Genomic DNA, 25,003 nt, shown 5'->3' with positions numbered 1-25,003 from the left:
TAAAGGAAGTTCTTCAGGCATAAGGAAAGTTATACCTTTTGGACAGAATTGGGATATATATGCAGGAGTGAAGAGCACCAGAATGATAAACATGTGGCTGAATATTAAAAACAAATTCTGTAAGTTTTTCATTTCTTTAAAATGGGTTGATAAACACTAAAATGGTCAGATAATAAATATCATAGGCTTGCAGGTCATGCAGTTTCTGTGACAATTACTCAACTGTGCTGTTGCAGCATGAAAGTAGTAAAAAATGATATAAACAAATGAACATAGTTGTGTTTCTACAAAACTTTTATTTATAAAAATAGACAACTGGGCTGTGGGCCACTGTTCACTGACCTAAAAGATAACTACTTTCAAACAAAAATAACAATGTATTGTAACACATGTAGAATGAAAATGTATGACAAAACAGCACAAAGGAGAAAAGGGGAGACAAATAAAGAGTGCCATGGTAAGATTCTTATATAACACTAGAGGCCTGGTGCACAAAAATCTGTGCACTGGGAGGGGAGGGGGGGGACCCTCAGCCCGGCCTGTGCCCGCTCGCAGTCTGGGACCCCACGGGAGATAACGACCCGCTGGCTTAGGCCTGCTCCCGGGTGGCAGAGGGCAGGCCCAATCCCTAGGTGCAGCCCCTGGTCGGGCTCAGAGCAGGGCCGATTGGGGAGTTGGGGTGCCGCCCCCTGTCATGCACAGAGCAGGGCAGATCGGGAGGTTGTGATGCCACCCTCAGTCACGCTCAGGGTAGGGCCGATTGGGGGGTTGGGGCACCGCCCCCTGTCACACTCAAGGCAGGGTCGATGGGGAGGTTGCGGTGCCACCCCCTGTCACGCACAGAGCAGGGCCCATCAGGGGGGTTGGGGCTCCATACCCGGTCATGCACAGAGCAGGGCCAATCAGGGGGTTGGGGCGCTGGCCCCTGTCACGCACAGAGCAGGGCGGATCAGGGGGTTGAGGAACTCCCTCCTGTCACTCACAGAGTAGGGCTGATAGGGGAGTTGGGGCACTGCCCCCTGTCACACTCAGGGTAGGGCGGATCAGGGGGTTGGGGCACCGCCCTCTATCATCCACAGAGCAGGGCCGATCAGGGGGTTGGGGCGCCGCCACTCTCACACTCAGGGCAGGGCCGATGGGGAGGTTATGGCTCTACCCCGTCACACACAGAGCAGAACCCGTGGGGGGGGGGGAGGGTTGGGGTGCCGCACCCTGTCACACACAGAGCAGGGCCCATCAGGGGGTTGAGGCGCCACACCCTGTCGCACACAGAGCCGCAGGGCGATCAGGGGGTTGGGGAGCTCCCCCCTATTAGGCACAGAGCAGGGCAGATAGGGAGGTTGTGGCCCCGCCCCCTGTCACACACAGAGCCGCAGGGTGATCAGGGGGTTTGGGCACTGCCCCCATCACGCTGATCCCGGTGCCGGGAGGCCTCGCGGCTCTGCTGATCCTGGTGCTGGGAGGCATATTACCCTTTTACTATATAGGATAGAGGCCTGGTGCACGGGTGGGGGTGGCTGGTTTGCCCTGAAGGGTGTCCTGGATCAGGGTGGGGGTCCCCACAGGGGTGCCTGGCCAGCCTGGGTGAGGGGATGATGGCTGTTTGCAGCTGGTCACACACCCTTCAGGGTGGGGGTCCCCACTGGGGTGCCTGGCCAGTCTGGGTGAGGGGCTGAGGGCTGTTTTCAGGCCGACTGAAGCTCCCAACTGCTCCTTTTTTTCTTTTTTTTCTTTTTTATTCTGGGCCAGCTTTAGCTCTGGCTCCAGCTCTGAGGCCTCTGCTGCTGAAAGAAGGTATCTGGTTTGTTTTGGTTCTATAATCAAAACAATGTATAACTCCAGCTCTGAGATCCAGGCTCGCTGAAAGCAGGTTTCTGGGGTTTTGTTTAGCGTCTATATTCGTTACAGTGTTTCTTAAACTGCAAGCTCAGAGGCCGGCAAGGCAGGTGGGGAACGTTGGAGTCCTCCATCACTGAAGCAAGCATGCCTCATGTTAGTTTCAAGCTGCCTGGCTGCCGGCCGCCATCTTGGCTGGCAGTTAATTTGCATATCTCGCTGATTAGCCAATGGGAAGGGTAGCGGTCGTACGCCAATTACCATGTTTCTCTTTTATTAGATAGGATACTAGAGGCCCAGTACACCACATTTGTGCACTCCAGGATGGGGGTCCTTCAGCCCGGCCTGCGCCCTCTCGCAGTCGGGGAGCCCTTGGGGAATGTCCAACTGACGGCTTAGAATCCCTCCCCGCCTAAGTGTCAGTCAGACATCCTTAGTGCTGCCACAGACGCAGGAGAGGCTCCTGCCACTGCTGCTAGGCTCGCCAGCTGTGAACCCGGCTTCTGGCTCAACGGCACTCCCTCTGTGGGAGCACACTAACCACCAGGGGGAAGATCCTGCGTTGAGCATCTGCCCCCTGGTGGTCAGTGTGCTTCATAAATTGGTATAGCTAATAAAAGAGATAAAACAATATAAAATAATTATTTCGAAAGATGGCAGAAAAAGTAAAAGGTTAAGAAATTGTAAGACAAATAGCAAACAAACAGCAAGGTGAGAGACTTAAACTGAATCATTTGTTAATTAAAAATAAATAGCTTAAACATCTCAATTAAATAACAGACTGTCACCTTGGAGAGAAAAACAAGACTCAACTACATACTTAAGAAACACTTTACAGCTTTAGAAGATGTTGGCATAGGTATATACCTGTACATGCCGCCCCACACAACCACATCAAAACTACAACTAAAATACAAAACAGCTATCATCCAGAACAACGGGAAAGCTGGCTGGGTGGAAGTTCTACAACTAGAAGGAAAGAAAAACGTGCATTTAGACTGGGTAGGAGGTGTGGAGGATCCAAGAGCAGAGGTACGGAGGCACACGAAACGGGCTGTAACTGGGTGCGCGGTTTTTTTCAATTGGAAGGGAGATACAAGCTCCCTGACTGCACTGAACCCATTTCCGGCAAGACTCTGAGGACCCAGACTCCTACATGGAGAAACTGGACTGTCTAGCAGCGGGTCAGAAAGCAAGTGTGGCTTTCTCACAGAGCTGCTCGCAGGGATCATTGTTATTGTGGGGGTGCGGGACTCGGGGACGCGGAGACCCGGAGACGCGGAGAGGGCTGATGGACAGCCATTGCTGTTTGCTCTGCTCTGATGATTCTCTGAGACCCCGCCCCACCAAATGTACAACCCACCAAAGCTGTGCGCAGCGGTGCAAATGAATCGCCTGTCCTTTTGCAGCCTAACCTAACAAACTGCAGCTGGGTCAGAGAGCTCCAAAACTTCCAAACCCCAAACAAAGAGGAGAAATCTGCAGATCTCGCTGTAGCTCCTGCAGGGTGGACTCACCCAGTAGCTGACTTTGCACCTCCTTGGAGATCCAGGAGCCAGTGTACCCAGTAGTCAGATACCAGATTTCAACTCCTCACATCCATAAGTGACACACTCAAGAGGCAGACTCAGTGAGCACCAAAGCCACACTGAAGCAAGTCCTACCCAATAAGGGTGTCTCCAGCACAGCAGTTCTTCCACTATAGACACAGCGGGTCCTCGCAGTCAATTGGCCTGGAGGTCATTTCCTCCCAGAGATACCAAGAGCAGTCAAGGCTTAACTACAACAAGCCTGTGCACACAGCCCACAAAGGGGTGCTGCATCAAGAGTGTCCACCTCAGGTGATTGGGGAGGCTGAGCCACTGGGCCCTATAGGACACCTAGCACACAAAGACACTTTATCAACACAGGGAAGCAGCCGAAATGCAGAGACAAAGAAACATGTCACAAATGAAAGAAATGGAACCAAGCAAACTACTGGATATAGAGTTCAAAACTACAGTTATGCGGTTACTCAAAAATCTTCTACAAACCTCCGAGGAACTTAGTGAGACCTTCAAGGATCTTAATGAGAATGCCAAAAAAATGGAAAGGACCAGTCAGAAATTAAGCATACACTGACTAAAATAAAGAATAATATACAGAGATCCAACAGCAGACTAGAGGATCCCAAGAATCAAGTCAAAGATTTGAAATACGAGGAAGCAAAAAACACCCACCCTGAAAAGCAAAAAGAAAAGAGAATCCCAAAATATGAAGATAGTGTAAGTAGCCTCTGGGACAACTTCAAAAGTACCAACATCCAAATTATAGGGGTGCCAGAAGAAGAGAGAGAGCAAGATATAGAAAGCCTATTAGAAGAAATAATGACAGAAAACTTCCCCTACCTGGTGAAAGAAATAGACTTACAAGTCCAGGAAGCAAAGAGAACCCCAAATAAGAGGAATCCAAAGAGGACCACACCAAGACACATAATTAAAATGCCAAGGGCAAAAGACAAAGAGAGAATATTAAAAGCAGCAAGAGAAAAACAGTCAGTTACCTACAAGGGAGTGCCCATATGACTGTCATCTGATTTCTCAACAGAAACTATGCAGGCCAGAAGGGAGTGGCAAGAAATATTCAAAGTGATGAATTGCTAGAACCTACAACCAAGATTACTCTACCCAGCAAAGCTATCATTCAGAATGGAAGGTCAGATAAAGAGCTTCACAGACAAGAAAAAGCTAAAGTAGTTCATCACCACCAAACCAGGATTATATGAAATGCTGAAGAGTATTTTTTAAGAAAAGGAAGAAGAAGTAGAAAAAGGTAAAGATAAAAATTATGAACAACAAAGCGACAATACATATCTATCAACAAGTGAATCTAAAAATTAAGTCAATAAAAAAAAATCTGATGAACAGAATAAACTGGTGAATACAATAGAAGCAGGGGCATAGAAAGGGAGTGGACTGACAATTATCGGGGGGAAGAGGGTGTGAGGGGTGCAGGAAGAGATTGGACAAAAATCTTACACCTATGGATGAGGACAGTGGCGGGGGTAGGGCATGGGGTGGGAATCAGGTGGAGGGGAGGTATGGGGGGAAAAAAGAGGAACATCTGTAATAATCTGAACAAAGATTCATTTAAAAAAAAAAAAGAAACACTTTACAGATTTACATACTTTGAAAGTCAAAGAATGAGAAAAGATATGTCATGTAAATAGGAAACAAAAGAAAGCTGAAATGGTTATATTAATATTAACATCAAAGTGGACTTTAGAAAAAGAAATATTACCAGTGATAAAAAAATGACATTTCACAATCATAGAGGCATCAAATCACCAAAAATGACCAACTATATATGTAAAACCCTAATATGCAAATAGATCAAATGGGGGAACAACTGAACAACCAGTTACTATGACGTGTGCTGGCCGTGGCGCATACGGAACATGGTGAGCATTGGCCGTGGCGGATGGTGGAGCAGCTGAGCAGGGGTGCCAGACCAAGGTGGGGCGCCGGTCGCTGTCATCAGGACAAGCCTCTGGTGGTGACTGAAAATTCTTTGCTTCCACGTACTGTCGTCCCGCCTGGCGCTCGCACCTGCTGCTGGCACTTGCCCTGCTCCCACCCGCTGCCGGCACCCAGCGCTGGCCTCAATTGCTTGGTGCCATCAGTGGGTGCGAGTGGCAGCTGCCAGCCCTGATCATCCCTGAGTGCCTCTCCACCTCCCCCTGCTCCTGAGGGGTGATCGGGGCTGGCAGCCACTGTTCACACCTGCTGTTGACACCGGCCCCAATCGCTCCACGCCATCAGCGGGTGCAAGTGGGGCTGGCGCCATCAGCGCATGGGAATGGCGGCAGTGGGAGCGGGGCTGCCGGATAGGGGACCAGGGGTCATGGCAGGAGGGGGCATGGAGGATGGGCCAACACCCACCCGTGCCCCCCACAGTCTCACGGCTCACAGTTCCTTTCAAGGTGCATGAATTTGTGCATTGGGCCCCTAGTACTAAATATGCATGTAGCTAATTCTGGAGTTTCTAAATATATGAAGCAAATTCAATAGGAACTGATAAGGGTTAGCTACCTAGCTTAATGAGGCAGACAGGAAGGGGAGTGTCCAGAGAGGATGGAGGCATTTCTGGCCTGAACAATTAAAATAGCCATATGGTAGATCAAAAGCAGCCCTAACCTGAGCAGCCGAGAGAGCCATAAGGGGTAATGAAACATATCCCGCTAGGACAACTGAGAGATAGCCATAAGGGGGATCAAAAGCAACTCCAACCTGAACAGATAAGATGGACAATGTTGCAAAGTAAGGGGGAGAGGCAGTGAGGGGCACTACTTGGGCTTTAGACTTTGAAAGTAATACTACGTAGCAGAGTGACCAATGAGGAAAGCACAGGACTCCTAAATTAAGGAAGAGTCCAATTAGGAAGGGTTAAGACCAGACGAAGAACTGCAGCCTTTATAAACCAGGAGACAAAGACTTAGCAGAAACAGATTTTGGATTTAGATTTTTTTCCCATTAGAGAGAGAGAGAAAGCAGACTTTTGCCCTTTGGGGACGCCCCCTGCCTAGATGGAGTTTGTATATGCTTCCAATAAACTTCTACATTTTTATTAAAGAAATCTTTTAGTCCATGAGTTTATTCTTCAAACTTCACAGGGCAAGGACCCACAGGAAGAATCTGCACTCTGAGCCCCATGTTTCAGAACCAAAAAGAAAAAGAAATTCAGAATTATGGTGAGAGAATTCAACATACCTCTCTCAGCCCTTGGTAGAACAGTAGTGAAAAATCACTAAGGATGTAGAAAACTTAACCTCTAGAGTGTCGGCGATCGCGTTCCTCCTGTCTATCCCCAAAAGTGCTGGGAGCGCTATCACACTCCTCCTGCAGTGTCACTATTAGATGCTAGTAGTTCACTCTTTTTTTTTTTTTTTTTTTTGCAGGTGCAAAAGGCGAGGCCCATCAGGCCCCCCCCCACACATCTGAGGGTGGATGCCGGGCCGGAGCTGGGCTGCCGCTCAGTAGTTCACTCTTTATTGACAGATGGCACCTAAGTGCAGATTACTTATGATGCCGAATGTCTGTAGTTCTAAAATTGACCACTGGCATTTATCTGCCTAATTTTCATAATTTTTCCCCAAACTGCTGTAAAATCAGCAAAAATGCCTTGGCAATTTTAGCATAGTTCCTAGGATATTGTTGGCACTTAAAGGGTTAAACACTGTCAACTGACTTGATCTAATTGACATTAGATAGAACAATCTATCTAATAACTAATATAGACTTACACATTATTTTCAAGTGAATGAAACATTTACCAAAATAAATCATTCTGGGCCATAAAACAAAACTCAGTAAATTTAAAAGGACTGAATCATACAGAGTATGTTCTCTAACTACAAAGGAATTAGGTTAAAAATCATTAACAGAGCACGAGCTGATTTGGCTCAGTGGATAGAGCATCAGCCTGTGGACTAAAGGGTCCCAGGTTCAATTCTGGTCAAGGGCATATGCCTGGGTTGCAGGCTTGGTTTCCAGTAGGAGACATGCAGGAGGCAGGCAATCAATGATTCTCTCTCATCACTGATATTTCTATCTCTCTTTCCCTCTCCCTTCCTCTCTGAAATCAATAAAGATATATTTTAAAAATTAAAAAAAAAATTATTAACAGATAGCTATCTGAAAATTCCTTTAAATATTTAGAAGAGAAACAACACACTTCTAAATAATCCATGAGTCAAAGGAAATGAAAAAAATATTATGGGCTGAATTAAAATAAAAATACAACATATCATTCTGTGAGATGTAGCTGAATGAGCTAGGTCTAAAGAGATATTAATGTAAGCATTAATTCCATTATGGATAAAATGGAATATAATGACCTTAAAAAGAAAGATTTCACTGCTATTTAAATTATCCCACTCTGCTGACAATAAAAAAATCATTGACAAAGACCCCCTTTTTATTTTTGTATTACTCACATAGCAGGTACTTATGAAATACTTAAGTGAATGCATTATTCACCAAAATGGGCTGTCAATGTCTGGACCACAAATGGTTTTACAACTTTTCTGGTCCTTAAAAATGGTTAGCACTGTGTGAAAGACCTGGTTGACAGTCAAAAACTGGTGAAATAAACAAGTAATGTTGCTCTACTGTACTCTGTTATGATGAAGTTATTGTTAAGTTAAAATGAACTGTGTTTGCCGAAACCGGTTTGGCTCAGTGGATAGAGTGTCGGCCTGCGGACTGAAAGGTCCCAGGTTCGATTCCGGTCAAGGGCATGTACCTTGGTTGCAGGCACATCCCTAGTAGGGGGTGTGCAGGAGGCAGCTGATCAATGTTGCTCTCTCATCGATGTTTCTAACTCTCTATTCCTCTCCCTTCCTCTCTGTAAAATATCAATAAAATATATTAAAAAAGAACTGTGTTTTACTCACTCATTTCTTCTTGTAGGGCTTCTTGTTTCTGTTTTTGAATTTTTACTTCTTGCTCCAAATCTTCTATCTTGCTGTTTTTATTAGTTAACTTTTGATTTAGTTCTTTCATCAAACGTTCATAATCAGCTATTTCCATATTCATCAATGTGGTTTGTTGGGCATCCTGCACATATTATAAATAAATGATCCACAAAATAAAAGATTAGTTAATTTCAAATGTAAATTTACTAAAATGATGCCATAGGAATAAACAGATTCTACTATGCTTTTCTGAAATAAAGTTTATACAGTAATGAAGAAATTAAAAGTTGAATACTTTGTAATTTCAAAATGTGTTTTGTAATAGTTTATTTAATCTAACTTTCTCAGTTTCATTGTATCTCTTATTTTTTATTAACCTCAATTGGTAGTTATTCTCTTATTGGGCTCTTATTTATAAATACTAATATTTTAAACAGCTTGTACAGTACTTTTCCTATTAGCCTCATCTTGGAAAAAGTTGAGAAAAATAAGCCAAAGTTAAATCTTCATGTGTCATACAATATTCATGTACAAAAATAAAATACCAACCCAATATCCAAAATATCCAATAATTCCTGAGCCTAGATTCTTCTGGAGGGATAGGCATTCAGAGAAATAAGTTCAATTTTCAATATTACAAGGCAAGCAATTTATAAATGACTAGAAGTCCGGTGCACAAAAATTTGTTGGACTGGCGGGGGGGTCCCTCAGCCCAACCTGTGCCCTCTCACAGTCTGGGACCCCTCGCGAGATAACCACCTGCTGGCTTAGGCCCGCTCCCCTGGTGGCAGATGGCATGCCCAATCCCGCGGTGTCTGCCCAGTCTCCCCTGGTTGCAGATGGCACGCCCGGATCCTGCACTGGGTCAGGTGGCCGCTCAGATCGTGTTGCTGCCTGCCCTGCCCACCCCACCCCGCACACGGCAGGCCCGGATTTCACGATGGGGCAGCTGGCAGCTGGGGATCGCGCTGCCACCAGCCCCAGGTGGGGCGGCGCAGCAGGATCTGCCTGCAGTATGCAAATTAGCCACCATCTTTGTTGGTTAATTTGCATATCGTGCTGATTAGCCAATGGGAGGTGTAGTGAAGGTACAGTCAATTACCATGTTTGTCTATTATTAGATAGGATTATTTTAGTACAGCAAGTAAGTAACCATGTGTTTGAAAGATTTCTTTTCCATGTTTATAGAATAGTTTAACAAAGATAATTACTGACATCAGTTATGAGTCTGATGTTTTATTTTACCTTTTTAACCAGTTCTAATTCTTGCATGGTTTTCTGTAGCTGTTTCTTTTCCTTTTGAAGTTGTAGCTGAAGTTCTTCAAGTTCATTTACAGAACTGGCATGCTCCTAAAATTAAAAATTAAAAACCCCCACCCCCCACCCCAAGCCAACCAACATTAAAAAGGTATTTGTAAGGAACTATAAAATCTGACATAATAAAATACAAAGTGTTTGAAATCTTTCAATATTTAAAAAATATACAGGCAGTCTTTGGGTTACTTCGGACTCGATGTACATTGTTTTGTGGTTGTGTCGCCATCTCCCATTTACAGTATTTATAAAAAAAAAGTTTTGTCATTTTGAAATATGTTCATATGTGCTTTATGGTTTTTATTATTTTTTACCACAAAGGTCAGGAATTATTATCTTTTACATTTTTTTTACTGTTTCACTTCATTACTGCTGTGTATGTGCTCCATGTGAGTGACATAGGTGTTTATATAGGTGGGTTCCGACTTACGGCGAAAATCACGTTACCTTGCACCATAGGAACGGATCTCCAACATAACCTGAGGACCTACTGTACACTCAAAAGTCATAACTTGGGTTCTGAAATTCATAGTTAGCATACATTAAGGAATTAATGAATTTTGCTGTATTAACAAATGCTATTCAGTAATCTTTCCATCTTTTTTGTTGTTATTAATCCTTACCTGAGGATATTTTTTTCAATTTTTTTTTTTTTTAGAGAGTGAAACAGGAAGAGGGGAATAGAGGTGGGGTGGGGGGAAAGAGAGACACATGGATTGGTTGCCTCCTGACCAGGACTGGGATTGAACCTGAAACTGAGGTACTGTGCCCTTGACTGGGAATTGAACCCATGACGCTTTGGACCATGGGCCAGCACTCTAACCACTGAACCAAACTGTCCAGAACAATCTTTCCATCCTATATAATAAAAGGTTAATATGTAAATTGTCCCTATGGGCAGGAGTTTGACCAACCGGGAGTTAGACGTGCGCTGACCACCAGGGGTCAGTGCGAAACATGGTGGGCGTCGGTGACACGGTGCTGGCCATGGGAGGCAGTGGAGGTGCTGCTGGCCCCGATGGGCCCCAATGAGAGTGGGACCACGGTGGGGTGGTGGAGCAGGTGAGCAGGTGGCGCCAGGCCAAGGCAGGTGTGAAGGGAGGCCCTGGCTGACAGCAGGGGGAAGGAAGGACCCGGCTGGTAGCGGCAGCAGGCAGCCAGGGGAAGGGAGGCCGTGGCCGGCAGCTGACAGCCACTAGGGACCCTACCTGTGCACGAAATTCGTGTACTGGGCCTCTAGTCTTCTAAATAATACTTTGATAAAAACATCAATGTATAACATGAATTAATCCCACAGGACTATTTTTACCTTTATCTTCTGCTCTTTCTTAAGTTTCTCAGTTTCCAATTCTTTGTCTACCATTGCTTTGGCTTTTTGGACCTCTAAAATCTGTACTTCCAATAACTTGACATTAGACTGTAGTGTTTCAACATGAGCCAGGAGATCATCATTGTCAGAATTTAATTTTTCACACTAGAATGAGAAATTACTGATTATTGTATACACACACAAAATATATACAGGAATGAAAGAATAAAATGGTATATTAACGCCCTGACCAGTTTGGCTCAGTGGCTAGAGCGTCGTCCAGTGGACTGAACAGTCCCAGGTTAGATTCGGTCAAGGGCATGTACCTTGGTTGCGGGCAGGAGGCAGCTGATCCATGTTTCTCTCTCATAGATGTTTCTAACTCTCTATCCCTCTCCCTTCCTCTCTGTAAAAAATCAATAAAATATGTATTTTAAAAAAAATGGTATATTAACAAGAATGTTGCGCCGAAACCGGTTTGGCTCAGTGGATAGAGCGTTGGCCTGCGGACTGAAGGGTCCCAGGTTTGATTCCGGTCAAGGGTATGTACCTGGGTTGCGGGCACATCCCCACTAGGAGATGTGCAGGAGGTAGCTGATCGATGTTTCTCTCTCATCGATGTTTCTAACTCTATCCCTCTACCTTCCTCTCTGTAAAAAAATCAATAAAATATATTAAAAAAAAAAAAAAAGAATGTTGCCATAGTGTTAAAAAATGAAGATTTCAAAATCAGTTTCAAAGAATGACAATGTTAAGTTGAGGATAAGTTTTAAACACTATAATTGTGGACATTAATTTGGCAAACAGTATAAAAGACTAGGAACACTGGCAGATAAAATGGCAAAAATGAATCAAAACCAAGAAATCCCGAAGGGAACTGAGATTAGAGCAAGCATGTCAAACTCAAAGACTAACAGGGGCCAAATAAACAAGGTTTAAGTTTATGTGGGCTACAAAAAAAAAAAAAAGCTTCAATTTTCATAGAAACGTAGGTTTATTTCAATAAAGACATGCTGAATACAAAGGGCTGAAATAGAATATTTTAATAAGAATTAATATTTTTTCTTGAACATTAACTTAGCAAACACAAATTAATAAGTGCAAGGCAAATAAACCTATTTTTCTTGTTCTCTGAAAGCAAAGTATTTCCTGTTTTGCACACCAAACTAGTCAGTCCAAGACTAATGAGATGGCAGTTGGCTGCTAAAATATTCGCTGCTAGTATTAGTGGAGAGAAATGGTGTGCCTGCGCATAAGGGAAATGAATGCAACACAATTACAGTAATCAGTCATTAGGGAACATTGTAGTTCATTATTAATAGTTATGTATAACAGGATATTGTAAAAATTAAGTTAAAAATTTTTATTTAAACATTTCTTACATACCACTATATTGGCTGGACTGCAAAAATATTCGTTGTGGGCCACGAGTTTGACATGCTTGGATTAGAGCAGTAAGTAAGATAGGATAGTTGCTAATTTTTTTCCCAATAGTGGGAAAAGAAAATGAAATTAAGTTTCTGCTTATGTATTAATTTTATTTTATGCAAATATACTGAAAATGAAATCTACTTATTATAATTTTCATGTATGCATTTTCTCAATTTAAAGTTACCTGAAAAGTTGAATTCCTTAATTGTCTTGTAAGGTCTTCTACTTGATGCTCAAAATTATTAGCACGTTCTTTTTCTATATCCAAGTGCTCTGATTGCTTATCATATTCCAGTAAAAGGTTCTTTAATAAAAGACAAAATAATTTAATTTTAGGATATTATTATACACTCAACCAGTCAGACTATAACATCAAGCCATCTTTATATAAGGTTTATGAGTCCATTCTGGAAGCTTAAACATTTACCTAAATTCAACATTTGACAGAATACCTATTTGGCATTATATAATAAAATTATCATAATTCAGATTATTTTAAGTATGAGGGGACTCTATTGAAGGGGAAGAGGATTTTATATTTATACTAGTGGCCCGGTGCACGAAATTTGTGCACAGAGGGTAGGGGGTTGTCCTTCAGCCTGGCCTGCACCCTCTCCAATCTGGGACCCCTCGGGGGATGTCCAACTGCTGGTTTAGGCCTGATCTCTATGGGATCAGGCCTAAACCAGCAGTCAAACATCCCCCTCACAATCTGAGACTGCTGGCTCCTAACTGCTCACTTGCCTGCCTGCCTGATCACCCCTAACCACTCGGCCTGCTGGCCTGCTCACCCCCAACTTCCCCACTAGCTGGCCTTTTCGCCCCGAACTGCCGCCCCTGCCGGCCTGATTGGCCCCAAATGCCCCCCCACCAGCCTGCCCTCGCCCCCAACTGCCCCCCCTGCTGGCTTGCTCACCTCCAACTGCCCCCCTTGCCAGCCTGAATGCCCCCAACTGACCGCCACTGCCGACCTGCTTGCCCCCAAAATGCCCTCCCGCCAGCCTGCTCACTCCCAACTGGCCCCCCCCACCCTGCCGGCCTGCTCTTCCCCTACTGCTCCCCCACCGCCAACCTGATCACTTCCAACTGCCTTCCCCTCCTGGCTTGATCGCCCCTAACTGCCTCTGTCTCGGCCCCGCTGCCATGGCTTTGTCCAGAAGGATGTCTGGAAGGTCTCCCAGAAAGTCTCCCGATCTAATTAGCATATTACTCTTTTATTAGTATAGACAGAGGCCTGGTGCACAGGTAGGAGCTGGCTGGTCTTCCCTGAAGGGGGTCCCGGATCAGGGTGGGGGTCCCTTTGGGGGGCAGGGCCGGCATGGGCAAGGGGCCTGGGGTGGTTTGCAGGCTGGCCAAGCCCCCATCGGGGTGGGGGGTCCCCACTGGGGGGGCATCGCCAGCCTGGGCTAGGGGCTGAGGGCCGTTTTCAGGCTGGCCACACCCCCTTCAGGGTGGGGGGTCCCCACTGCGGGGCAGGGCCAGCCTGGGTGAGGGCGGTTTGCAGGCCGGCCAAGCCCCCGGCTTTGTCCAGAAGGTCTCCGGAAGGCCTCCCGGTCTAATTAGCAAATTGCTGTTTTATTAGTATAGACAGTAATTTCCAAGTTAAATCCTCGATTCATCAACAAAAACAAACTTCTGAAATGTAAACAAAATTTGAGGAAGGAAAAAAAGTTTAACCTGGTCACTTATTTAGTTCCACCTAAAGAATTCTGATAAAGGAAATGTTTCAGGTCTAGTCTAACATAAAGTAAAAGTGCTAATGGTAGAACATGAAAAGACATATAAATACAGCCCCTTACATCTTATAGTAAAACATTCAATATTTTCTGAAGACTCTAAAACCAAATGAATTTTTTGGATAGTCCCACATGTCCATTATTCCAGGACAAAATGCCCACAGAGACCTTTCTGCTACATAGCAGCCAATCAGGTTACTCAGCCAGAAATATGTAAATAAGCCCTGACTGGTTTGGCTCAGTGGATAGAGCACGGGCCTGCAGATTGAAGGGTCCCGGGTTCGATTCCAGTCAAGGGCATGTACCTTGGTTGCGGGCACATCCCCAGTAGGGGGTGTGCAGGAGGCAGCTGATCAATGTTTCTCTCTCATTGATGTTTCTAACTCTCTATACCTCTCCCTTCCTCTCTGTAAAAAAAATCAATAAAAATATATTAAAAAAAGAGAGGAATATGTAAATAAGACTCACTGTTTCCAGATTGCCTATAGTTTCTTCTCTTTACCCTCTCTTCTAAATCCTGTTTTTGGCTTTGTTTCTGGACAACTACTGGCTGTTCTCCTTCACATAAATGAATTTGTGTGCAAAATGACTAAGAAAATGTTTCTCAGTTTTCTTTGAAAAGTGACTTTCATCCAGCCCTGGACCTCTTGAGTTTTTGGCTAACCTTCCCAGGCTCCTCTGGTGGTCTCATGCATGGATTTATGTGTTCTTTCTGGTTCTGGCCAAATCTAATTTTGTTTCTAATTCTGATTTATTCATAGTCAATTACTATCCAAACTGGTGACAGAATCTGAGGTTCTATTTTATGGTCTACCTATTTATTCATTGGCAAAGGCAGGAATTGGGAATCTAAAATCTGGCTTATAAATTTATTTGTCCATGTTCATTTGTCTGAGGATTCTGACAAATCCTAGCATACATAAATATGGAATTGAGAAATCATGTCTTCTATCTCATAGAGAGATGATGGCATGCTTATTTTGTATTTATGTGGATTCCTCTAAATTAAAAAATCAAAGGTCTTTATCCTCTAAGACTCTGTCTAATGTTTTTACTCATTAGGGTTTTATTTTATTTATTTATTTATTTATTTATTTATTTATTTATTTTTTAAATATATTTTATTGATTTTTTACAGAGAGGAAGGGAGAGAGATAGAGAGCTAGAAACATCGATGAGAGAGAAACATCGATCAGCTGCCTCCTGCACATCGCCTACTGGGGATGTGCCCGCAACCCAGGTACATGCCCTTGACCGGAATCGAACCTGAGACCCTTCAGTCCGCAGGCCGACGCTCTATCCACTGAGCCAAACCGGTTTCGGCTATTTATTTATTTTTTTAATTAAATCTTTATTGTTCAGATTATTACATTTGTTCCTCTTTTTCCCCCCCCCCATAACTCCCCTCCTCCCAGTTCCCACCCCACCCTCCGCCCTCACTCCCCACCCACTGTCCTCATCCATAGGTGCACGATTGTTGTCCAGTCTCTTCCCGCATCTCCCACACCCCTTTCCCCCCCAAGAATAGTCAGTCCATTCCCTTTCTATGTCCCTGATTCTATTATAATCAACAGTTCATTCTGTTCATCAGATTATTTATTCACTTGATTCTTAGATTCACTTGTTGATAGATGCATATTTGTTGTTCATATTTTGTATCTTTACCTTTTTCTTCCTCTTCCTCTTCTTAAAGGATACCTTTCAGCATTTCATATAATCCTGGTTTGGTGGTGATGAACTCCTTTCGCTTTTCCTTATCTGTGAAGCTCTTTATCTGACCTTCAATTCTGAATGACAGCTTTGCTGGATAAAGTAATCTTGGTTGTAGGTTTTTGGTATTATCACTTTGAATATTTCTTGCCACTCCCTTCTGGCTTGCAAAGTTTCTGTTGAGAAATCAGCTGACAGTCGTATGGGTATTCCCTTGTAGGTAACTGAGTTTCTTTCTCTTGCTGTTTTTAAGATTCTCTCTTTATCTTTTGCTCTTGGCATTTTAATTATGATGTGTCTTGGTGTGGTCCTCTTTGGATTCCTTTTGTTTGGGGTTCTCCGCGCTTCTTGGACCTGTAAGTCCATTTCTTTCACCAGGTGGGGGAAGTATTCTGTCATTATTTCTTCAAATAGGTTTTTAATATCTTGCTCTCTCTCATCTTCTGGCACCCTTATAATTCTGATGTTGGTATGCTTGAAGCTGTCCCAGAGGCTCCTTACACTATCTTCGCATTTTTGGATTCTTTTTTCATTTTGCTTTTCCGGTTGGGTGTTTTTTGCTTCCTCGCATTTCAAATCATTGACTTGATTCTTGCGCTCCTCTGGTCTGCTGTCGGGAGTCTGTATAATATTCGTTATTTCAGTCCGTGTATGCTTAATTTCTAGTTGGTTCTTTATCATAACATCGAGGGTCTCATTAGTTTTCTTGAGGATCTCACTACATTTATCGGCGGCTTCTAGAGAGTTCTTAAGAGACCTTAAAAGTGTGGTTCTGAACTCTATATCTTCCATTGACAATTTTGTCCTGTTTCTTTGTCTCCGCATTTTGTTATGCTTCCTTGGTGCACCCCTTAGTGGTCTTTGTTCGTGGTCTTATAGTTAAATCTTGATTGTTGTAGCTAATTCCAGGGAGGGTTTGACCTCCAGGCCAAGTGGCTATGAGAGTCAGCTGTGTCAGCAGTGAGAGAACTTCTGTCCTCTAGGGAGGTGCTAATCTAGCCTTTGCCTGAGGCTATCCGGCAAATGCCTCTGTGCAGGGCATGGGCGGGGCGGGTCGCACAGGATCAACAGGGTGGGCCGAAGAGAGCAGTTATGGCGGCTCTCAGTCCTGTCCCCAGGGGCTCTGCCTCTCTGAGTCCCAGCAACCGCTGCAAACCTCGGAGAGAAAGCTGCACTCGCTCTGACCGAAGCCAGACAGTCCCGCTTCTCCCGTTTGAGTCTGGGTCCCTAAAGACTTGCCCGGATCTGGAGCTCAGAGTCTGCGACTCCCTCCCGATTGAAAACGCCAACCGCGCCCTCAGCCGCCAGCCCGCTCCGCGCACTCCGCACCTCAGAATTTGACTTCAGCACTGCGCCTCCTCTGAGTGTCCGTATGCGTTTCTCTTTCCTCCTAGTTGTAGGACTTCCACTCAGCCAGCGTTCCAGTGGTTCTGGGTGATGTCCGTTCAGTCTTTTAGTTTCACTTTTGAAGTAGTTGTTCAAAGCAGCAAACTCCGGCGTTAACCTATGCCGCCATCTTGGTTCTCCCCTCATTAGGGTTTTAAACGTTGTCAATAGCTACCCTTAAAAATGGTGGAGATGGTGAACTTTTTTTTTATTTTACCCCAATTTAAAACATTTAAGTATTTAACAAAACCAAGGGGGAGTAAATGGATGCTACACTGGCACGTTCCCAAGACCACTCTGGAATTATAACTGAAATACAAAAAAAAAGAAATCTTGAATCTTGAATAATCAACTGAGGACTAACTGGAGAGAACCCTGAAAACCAAGGAAGGGAAGTGGAGACTGCATAGAAACTGGAGGCCAAAAAAGGGCTGGCCAGGCACCCGCAGACAGCAGCTGAAGTTCTGGAGGGACATTTCAGCTGTGGGGGGTTCCAACCAAGTACTCTGGGGTCTACACCCCAAGCTGGGCACCCCAGCAAAGAACACCAGAACTGAGAAAGTTGCCAACATAACATCTGGCTGTGAAAAGCAGAAGGGTTGTTATCTACCAGAGAGAGATGGCTGGAAATGCAGGCATCCACTTAAAGGGCCAACACACAAAACTTCATGTACAGCCTCTCACCTTGGGCTCCGCAGAGGGAGGTCACAGTGGATTGGAGCTATGTAAGCAGAAGCCAGGGTTGGGGACAATGGAGTTAGAGCTCTGGAGACAGACACCCCTATTTCCTGTGCTGAGTCATTCCATCAGCAGCAGAGATCATCTTTCTCAGGCACACATTTGCTAGCCAACCAGCTTTTGCGTGGGGAGCAGACAGTTGACCCACCCTATTAAAAAACCCCTTGTCCCACCCTGTGGAGTTTCTGTGGACAATTAAGAGACTAGAATAACAATTAGCCTCCAAGTAGAAGCAATTGCTCCACCCTATTGGAAAACCTCTTACTCCATCTGTGGATGATTGCCAGAGGACTACTCAAGACTGAATCCAGAGAAACCAAGATGGCGGCATAGGTTAACGCCGGAGATTGCTGCCTCGAACAACCAATTCAAATTACACTTAAAAGACGAACGGACATCATCCAGAACCACAGGAAGACTGGCTGAGTGGAAATTCTACAACTAGGAGGAAAGAGAATATCATACCCAGACTCAGAGGAGGCGCAGTGCTGAAGTGAAATACTCAGGTGCGGAGTGTGTGCGTGGACCGGGCTAGCGGCGGAGGGCGCAGTTGTTGTTTTCAATCAGGAGGGAGTTTCAGACTCTGAGCTCCAGATCCCGGTGAGTCTCTAGGGACCCAGACTCAAACGGGAGAAGCGGGACTGTCTGGCTTCGGTCGGAACTCGAAGGCAGCTTTCTCTCCGAGGTTTGCAGCGGTTGCTGGGACTCTGTGAGGCAGAGCCCCTAGGGATGGAACTGAGAGCCGCCATAACTGCTCTCTCCTGCCCACCCTGTTGATCCTGAGCCAGAGCGACCCACCTGCCCCGCCCAAGCCCTGCACAGAGGCATTGCCGGATAGCCTCAGGCAAAGGCTAGATTAGCACCGCCCTAGAGATCCAGCACAGAAGTTCTCCCACTGCAGACACAGCTGATTCTCATAGCCAGTTGGCCTGGAGATCAAATCCCCACCAGTATTACCTACAACAACCAAGGCTTAACTACAACAAGACTGCGGACAAAGACCACAAGGGGGTGCACCAAGAAAGCATAAAAAATGCGGAGACAAAGAAACATGACAGAAATGGAGGATACAGAGCTCAAAACCATACTTTTAAGGTCTTTCAATAAGTTTCTAGAAACTGCCGATAAACTTAATGAGATCTACAAGAAATCTAATGAGACCCTCAATGTTGTGATAATCAACTAGAAATTAAGCATACACTGACTGAAATAAAGAATATTATACAGACAGCCAACAGCAGACCAGAGGAGTGCAAGAATCAAATCAAAGATTCGAAATGCGAAGAAGCAAAAAACACCCAACTGGAAAAGAAAAATGAAAAAAGAATCCGAAAATATGAAGATAGTGTAAGGAGCCTCTGGGACAGCTTCAAGCGTACCAACATCAGAATTATAGGGGTGCCAGAAGATGAGAGAGAGCAAGATATTGAAAACCTATTTGAAGAAATAATGACAGAAAACTTCCCCCACCTGGTGAAGGAAATAGACTTACAGGTCCAGGAAGCGCAGAGAACCCCAAACAAAAGGAATCCAAAGAGGACCACACCAAGACACATCATAATTAAAATGCCAAGAGCAAAAGACAAAGAGAGACTGTTAAGAGCAGCAAGAGAAAGAAACTCAGTTACCTACAAGGGAATACCCATACGACTGTCAGCTGATTTCTCAACAGTAACTTTGCAGGCCAGAAGGGAATGGCAAGAAATATTCAAAGTGATGAATGCCAAGAACCTACAACCAAGATTACTTTATCCAGCAAAGCTATCATTCAGAATTGAAGGTCAGATAAAGAGCTTCACAGATAAGGAAAAGCTAAAGGAGTTCATCACCACCAAACCAGTATTATATGAAATGCTGAAAGGTATCCTTTAAGAAGAGGAAGAAGAAAAAGGTAAAGATACTAATTATGAACAACAAATATGCATCTATCAACAAGTGAATCTAAGAATCAAGTGAATAAATAATCTGATGAACAGAATGAACTGGTGATTATAATAGAATCAGGGACATAGAAAGGGAATGGACTGACTATCTTGGTGGGGAAAGGGGTGTGGGAGATGCGGGAAGAGACTGGACAAAAATTGTGCACCTAGGGATGAGGACAGTGTGGGGGTAAGGGCAGAGGGTGGGGTGGGAACTGGGTGGAGGGGAGCTATGGGGGTAAAAAAAGAGGAACAAATGTAATAATCTGAACGATAAAGATTTACTAAAAAAAAAAAAAAAAGAAATCAACATGGAGAGAGAAAGGAAGGTAGGGATTGTCATGGTAATGTAGTTTCAGCTACTGCATGTTGGAACAGTAGTCAGGTTAAGGAACTTTGTGGTCCTCATTTGAAAAATAAAAAAAGAAGAGGGTGTTTAACATTGAGAGGGTATACAACTGAGGATTCAATATTTTGACTGTGGTAATTTTTTACTTCCATCAACCCTCTAAGGCATTGAACTGATGGGAGAAATAAAACTATGCTTTACATCAGGGGTGAGGAACCTTTTTTTCAGCCAAGGACCACTTGGATATTTATAACATCACTAGTAGCTCTGTGCACGAATCTGTGCGCCAGTAGCTTGCTGCTGCCCTCCTGTAGCTCTCTGCCCGCTGAACCAGCCCTCCTGTAGCTCCCCCTGCCCCCCCCTCATAGCTTGCTGCCCGGCCCCCTCCTGTAGCTCTCTACTGCCTACTTGTAGCCAGTAGCTCGCTGCCATCCTCCTGTAGCTCCCCCCGCACCCCTCCCCCGTCATAGCTTGCTTCCCTGCCCCTCCTTTAGCTCTCTGTCACCCGCTTGTAGCTCAATGCCCCACTCTCCTGCTGATCCATGATCTGTTCATTACACAGTCATTATGTAACAACCATTTGCATATTATATCTTTATTATATAGGATTTTCAGGCCATACAAATTATCCTTAAAAATTAGCCTGCTATATTTGGTCAAATATTTAATTAACTCACCCCTAATGCTGTGGCAGGGCCAGACCAAATGATTTCTCGAGCCTTATATGGCCCATGGGCTGGATGTTCCCCACCCCTGCTTTAAATCATTACAACCTGAAAATATTTCCCGAGAACAGACACAGGCTGGCTCCACGTTATCGCCAGTAAAAACTTTTCCTAAAGTGGCAGTGGCACTTAATCCTTGTTAAAGTAGCTCCTTTAGACCTCTGTACAAGATTTAGGTCCTCAACAAAGAATTTACAGCCTTTTACTCTGAAGACCATCAAGCTAGATCTGGGAGAGCTGTAATGGCATCTGAATATGTGAATATGTAGCATTGGGGCACAGACCCCTATGTACTGAGATAGTTCAGTTGCTGACTGACTGGAATGTAACTTGTACAATCAAAATTGAGGTGCTGCGAGCGAGAGAAAATCTATTGCCAAACCCCACAAATATTGCCCCCATCAGTGAAAAAAAATCCCTTCTGAACCACATATTTCTAACATTTAGCTCCATTATAATTTTATGAGACCACTGTCATAGATTTGGTCTGTCATTGACCAAAATTTCATTATGTGGTACATGACATCCATTCACTTACTGAAGGCCATCTTGGTTGCGTCCAAGTTTTGGCAATTATGAATAAGGCTACTATAAACACCTGTATGTAGGTTTTGTTTGAATTTGTTTTCAAATCATTTGGGTAAATACCAAGGAGCACAGTTGCTGAATCATATGGTAAGAGTAAGTTTAGTTTTGTAAGCAAATATCAAATTCCTTCCAAAGTGGCTGTACCATTTGGCATTCCCATTAGCAATGAATGAGTTCTAGTTGTTCCATGTCCTTGCCAGCATTTGGCAGTGTCATCTTTTCAGACTCTGACCACTCTAACTGGTGTATAGTGGTATCTCATTGCTGCTTTAATTTGCATTTCCGTAATACTATATAATAAAAGCCTAATATGCAAACCAACTGGATGGCAGATTGGCGGGGCCGGCAAGCGGGTGGTGTCAGGCCAGCCAAGATGGGTGCCAGTGGGCAGAGGAAGGGATGGCAACCAGCAGGCAGCAGCGACCGCTGGAGTCGGAGGGACTAGCGGCGACTGGTGGAGTCGGAGGGGCGATTGGGGGGCATGGCCGGTTGCTTGCCGGCTGGTGCCGTCCCGATTGCTCCACTGGTCACCTCCTGCAGAGGGAGGCCGGACATCCCCCAAGGGCTCCTGGTCTGCAAGAGGGTGCAGGCCTGGCTGAGGGACACGCCCCCCCCCCCCAAGAGTGCATTAATTTTCATGCACCAGGCCTCTAGTAATATATGATATGGAGTATCTTTTCATGTTTATTTGCAATCTATATATCTTAAGTGAGGTATTTGTTAAGGTCTTCAGCCCATTTTATAATCAGGATTTTTTGTTTCTTCTTATTGTTGAGTTTTAATAGTTCTTTGTATAGTTTGAATAATAGTCCTTTATCAAATACATGTTGTTTGCAAATATTTTCTTCTAATCAGTGGCTTGTCTTCTCATTCTTTTGACACATTTTAATTAAGTTTAGGTGTTAATTACTTCATGGCCTTTAGTGTTCTATCTAAAAAGTCACCACCATAACCAAGGTCATCTAGGTCTTTCTTATATTATACTAGAGGCCCAGTGCACGAAAATTTGTGCACTGGCGGGGGAGGTAGAGTGGGGGGGTGTCCCTCAGCCCCACTTGTGCCCTCTCATAGTCTGGGACCCCTCAGGAAATAACCACCTGCTGGCTTAGGCCCACTCCCGAGGTGGCAGATGGCAGGCCCGATCCCTCGGTGCCTGCCCCGCCTCCCCAGGTGGCGCACACGGCAGGGCCAATCTGGGGGTTGGGGCGCTGCCCTGGGTCAGGTCGAACACGGGGTGTCCCTGGGGGGGTTGCACACGGGATGCCTGGGCGGGCTGGCCGATTGCTGCTGCCCCGCCCGGCCACCCCGGGTCGGGTCGCACAAGGACGCCCGCCGCCCTGGGTCGCAGATAGCAGGCCCGGATGGCGGCAGGGCAGGCGGGATGGCGCTGTCCCACCCTGCCTGCAGTATGCAAATTAGCCGCCATTTTTGTTGGTGGTTAATTTGTATATTGCGCTGATTAGCCAATGGGAGATGTAGCGAAGGTACAGTCAATTACCATGTTTGTCTATTATTAGAAAGGATTCTAAGAGTTTTATAGCTTTGTGTTTTATACTTAGGTCTATGATCCATTTTAAGTTAATTTTTGTGAGGATTTAATATCAATAATCTTTTTTGTTGCATGTGGATGTCTTATTGTTCCAGCAGCACTGGTGGAAGATCATCTTCGCTCCATTGCCAAAGATCTGTTGATTATATTTATACTAGAGGCCCGGTGCATGAAATTCGTGCCCAGGGGAAGGAGGACCCCTCAGCCCAGCCTGCACCCTCTCCAATCTGGGATCCCTCAGGAGATGATCAGGCCTAAACCGGCAGTTGGAACTCCCTCTCACAATCTGGGACTGCTGGCTCCTAACTGCTCACTTGCCTGTCTGCCTGATCGCCCCTACTGGCCCCCTTGCCAGCCTGACCACCCCTAACTGCCTCTGCCTGCTGGCCTGGTTGCCCCCAACTGCCCCTGCCTGCCAACCGGGTTGCCCCCAACTGTCCACCCCCTCGCTGGCCTGGTTGTCCCTAACTGCCCCCACCCGGCCAGCATGGTCACTCCTTATTGCCCCCCCCACCGGCATGGTCGCCCCCAACAGCCCCCCTCTGCTAGCCTGGTAGCCCCTAAATGCCCCCCACCAGCCTGGTCAACCCTTATCCCCCCCCCCCGCTGGCCTGGTTGCCCCCTACTGGCCCCCTCTGCCAGCCTGGTCGCCCTTAACTGCACCCCCCTGGGAGCTGGTTGCCTCCAACTGTCCGCCCCCCTGCTAGCCTGGTCGTCCCTCACTGCCCTCCCCCTCCCCTGCTGGCCTGGTCGCCCCCAACTGCCCCCCCACTGGTTTGGTCACCCCTCACCCCCCCCCTCCAGCCTGGTTGCCCCCAATGCCCCCCCTGCTGGCCTGGTCACCCCTCACTGTCTCCCCATGCCGGCCTGGTTGCCCCACACAGCATGCTGTTCAGTCATTTGGTTGTCCCTCCCTAACTCCCCTGCTGGCCTGGTCGCCCCATGCAGCCTGCTGCTCAGTCATTTGGTCGTCCCTCACTAACGCCCCTGCCGGCCTTGTTGTCCCACTCAGCCTGTTCGGTCGTCTGTTCGACTGTACATTCGATTGCGATGGCCCCTGGCGCGCGCGCGCGCGCGCTCTCTCTCTCTCTCTCTCTCTCTCTCTCTCTCTCTCTCTCTATATATATATATATATATATAATGTTTCTGGGCTCTCTATTCTGTTCTATAGATCTGTCCATTTTTTTCAGCCACAATCTTGATTGTTGTTGCTTTATAGTAAGTCTTGAAGCCATATGATGTTAATTCTCCCACTTTGTTCTTCAATATGCCTATTCTGGATCTGACCTGCTGAAAGGCATGTCTACTAATTCCCTCAAGTTTTACCTGATAAAGTCTTTATTTCTACTTCACTTTTTGGAGGATAATTTTTCAGGGCACAGAAGTCTAGGTTAGTGGGGTTTTTTTTTTCTTTCAACACTTTCAATATTTCATTACATTCTCTACTTTCTTATATGTTTTCTCATAAGATGAATGTAATTCTTATAGGTAAGGTGTGTTTCCTTACCTATATTGCTTCTTTTTTCATAATTTATCTTTGATGTTCTAAAATTTGAAAATGATATGCTTAGGTTTAGATTTTTTTTGGAGGTATTTATCATGCTTAGTGTTCTCTGAGCTTCTGGATCTGTAATTTGGTGTCTAACAACGTCACATTTCCAAGTTAAAAATTTCAGAAAATTCTCAGTCATTACTGTGTCAAATCTTTGTTCCTTTCTCTTTCTTCTCCTTATGACATCCCATTATGCATATATTATTATACTTTTTGTAGTTGTCTCACAGTTCCTGAATATTCTACTCTTGTTTTCAATCTTTACAAATCTCTATTTTAAACAAATATATTGACATACATGATCTGCCTCTGTAGAAAATTAATAATACATTAATATGTAAAGAAGCAAGTTCCTAATGGCTCATAAAAGATAAAGTCCATATTTAAATTTCAGGTGTGTTTAA

The 25,003-nt window shown here is 45.0% G+C and overlaps 1 protein-coding gene across 1 annotated transcript in view; it reads right to left on the bottom strand.

Moving 5' to 3' along the window:
- The window catches only part of GCC2 (GRIP and coiled-coil domain containing 2), an 80,197-nt gene that overhangs the window by 33,900 nt on the left and 21,294 nt on the right, over positions 1-25,003 (bottom strand). Inside the window, exons 10-13 of the mRNA XM_081086172.1 lie at positions 12,529-12,648; positions 10,914-11,078; positions 9,536-9,640; positions 8,270-8,432 (exon numbers count right to left, since the gene is read on the bottom strand). Of these exons, the coding sequence (XP_080942298.1) occupies positions 8,270-8,432; positions 9,536-9,640; positions 10,914-11,078; positions 12,529-12,648 (553 nt within the window). The remainder of the gene's footprint in view (positions 1-8,269; positions 8,433-9,535; positions 9,641-10,913; positions 11,079-12,528; positions 12,649-25,003) is intronic.

The sequence above is a fragment of the Myotis nattereri genome (genome assembly GCF_964212035.1).
Source record: "Myotis nattereri genome assembly, chromosome: 3".
Taxonomy (NCBI): domain Eukaryota; kingdom Metazoa; phylum Chordata; class Mammalia; order Chiroptera; family Vespertilionidae; genus Myotis; species Myotis nattereri.
The sequence above is the reverse complement of the archived record's forward strand: the minus strand, read 5'-3'. Positions and strand labels throughout refer to the sequence as shown.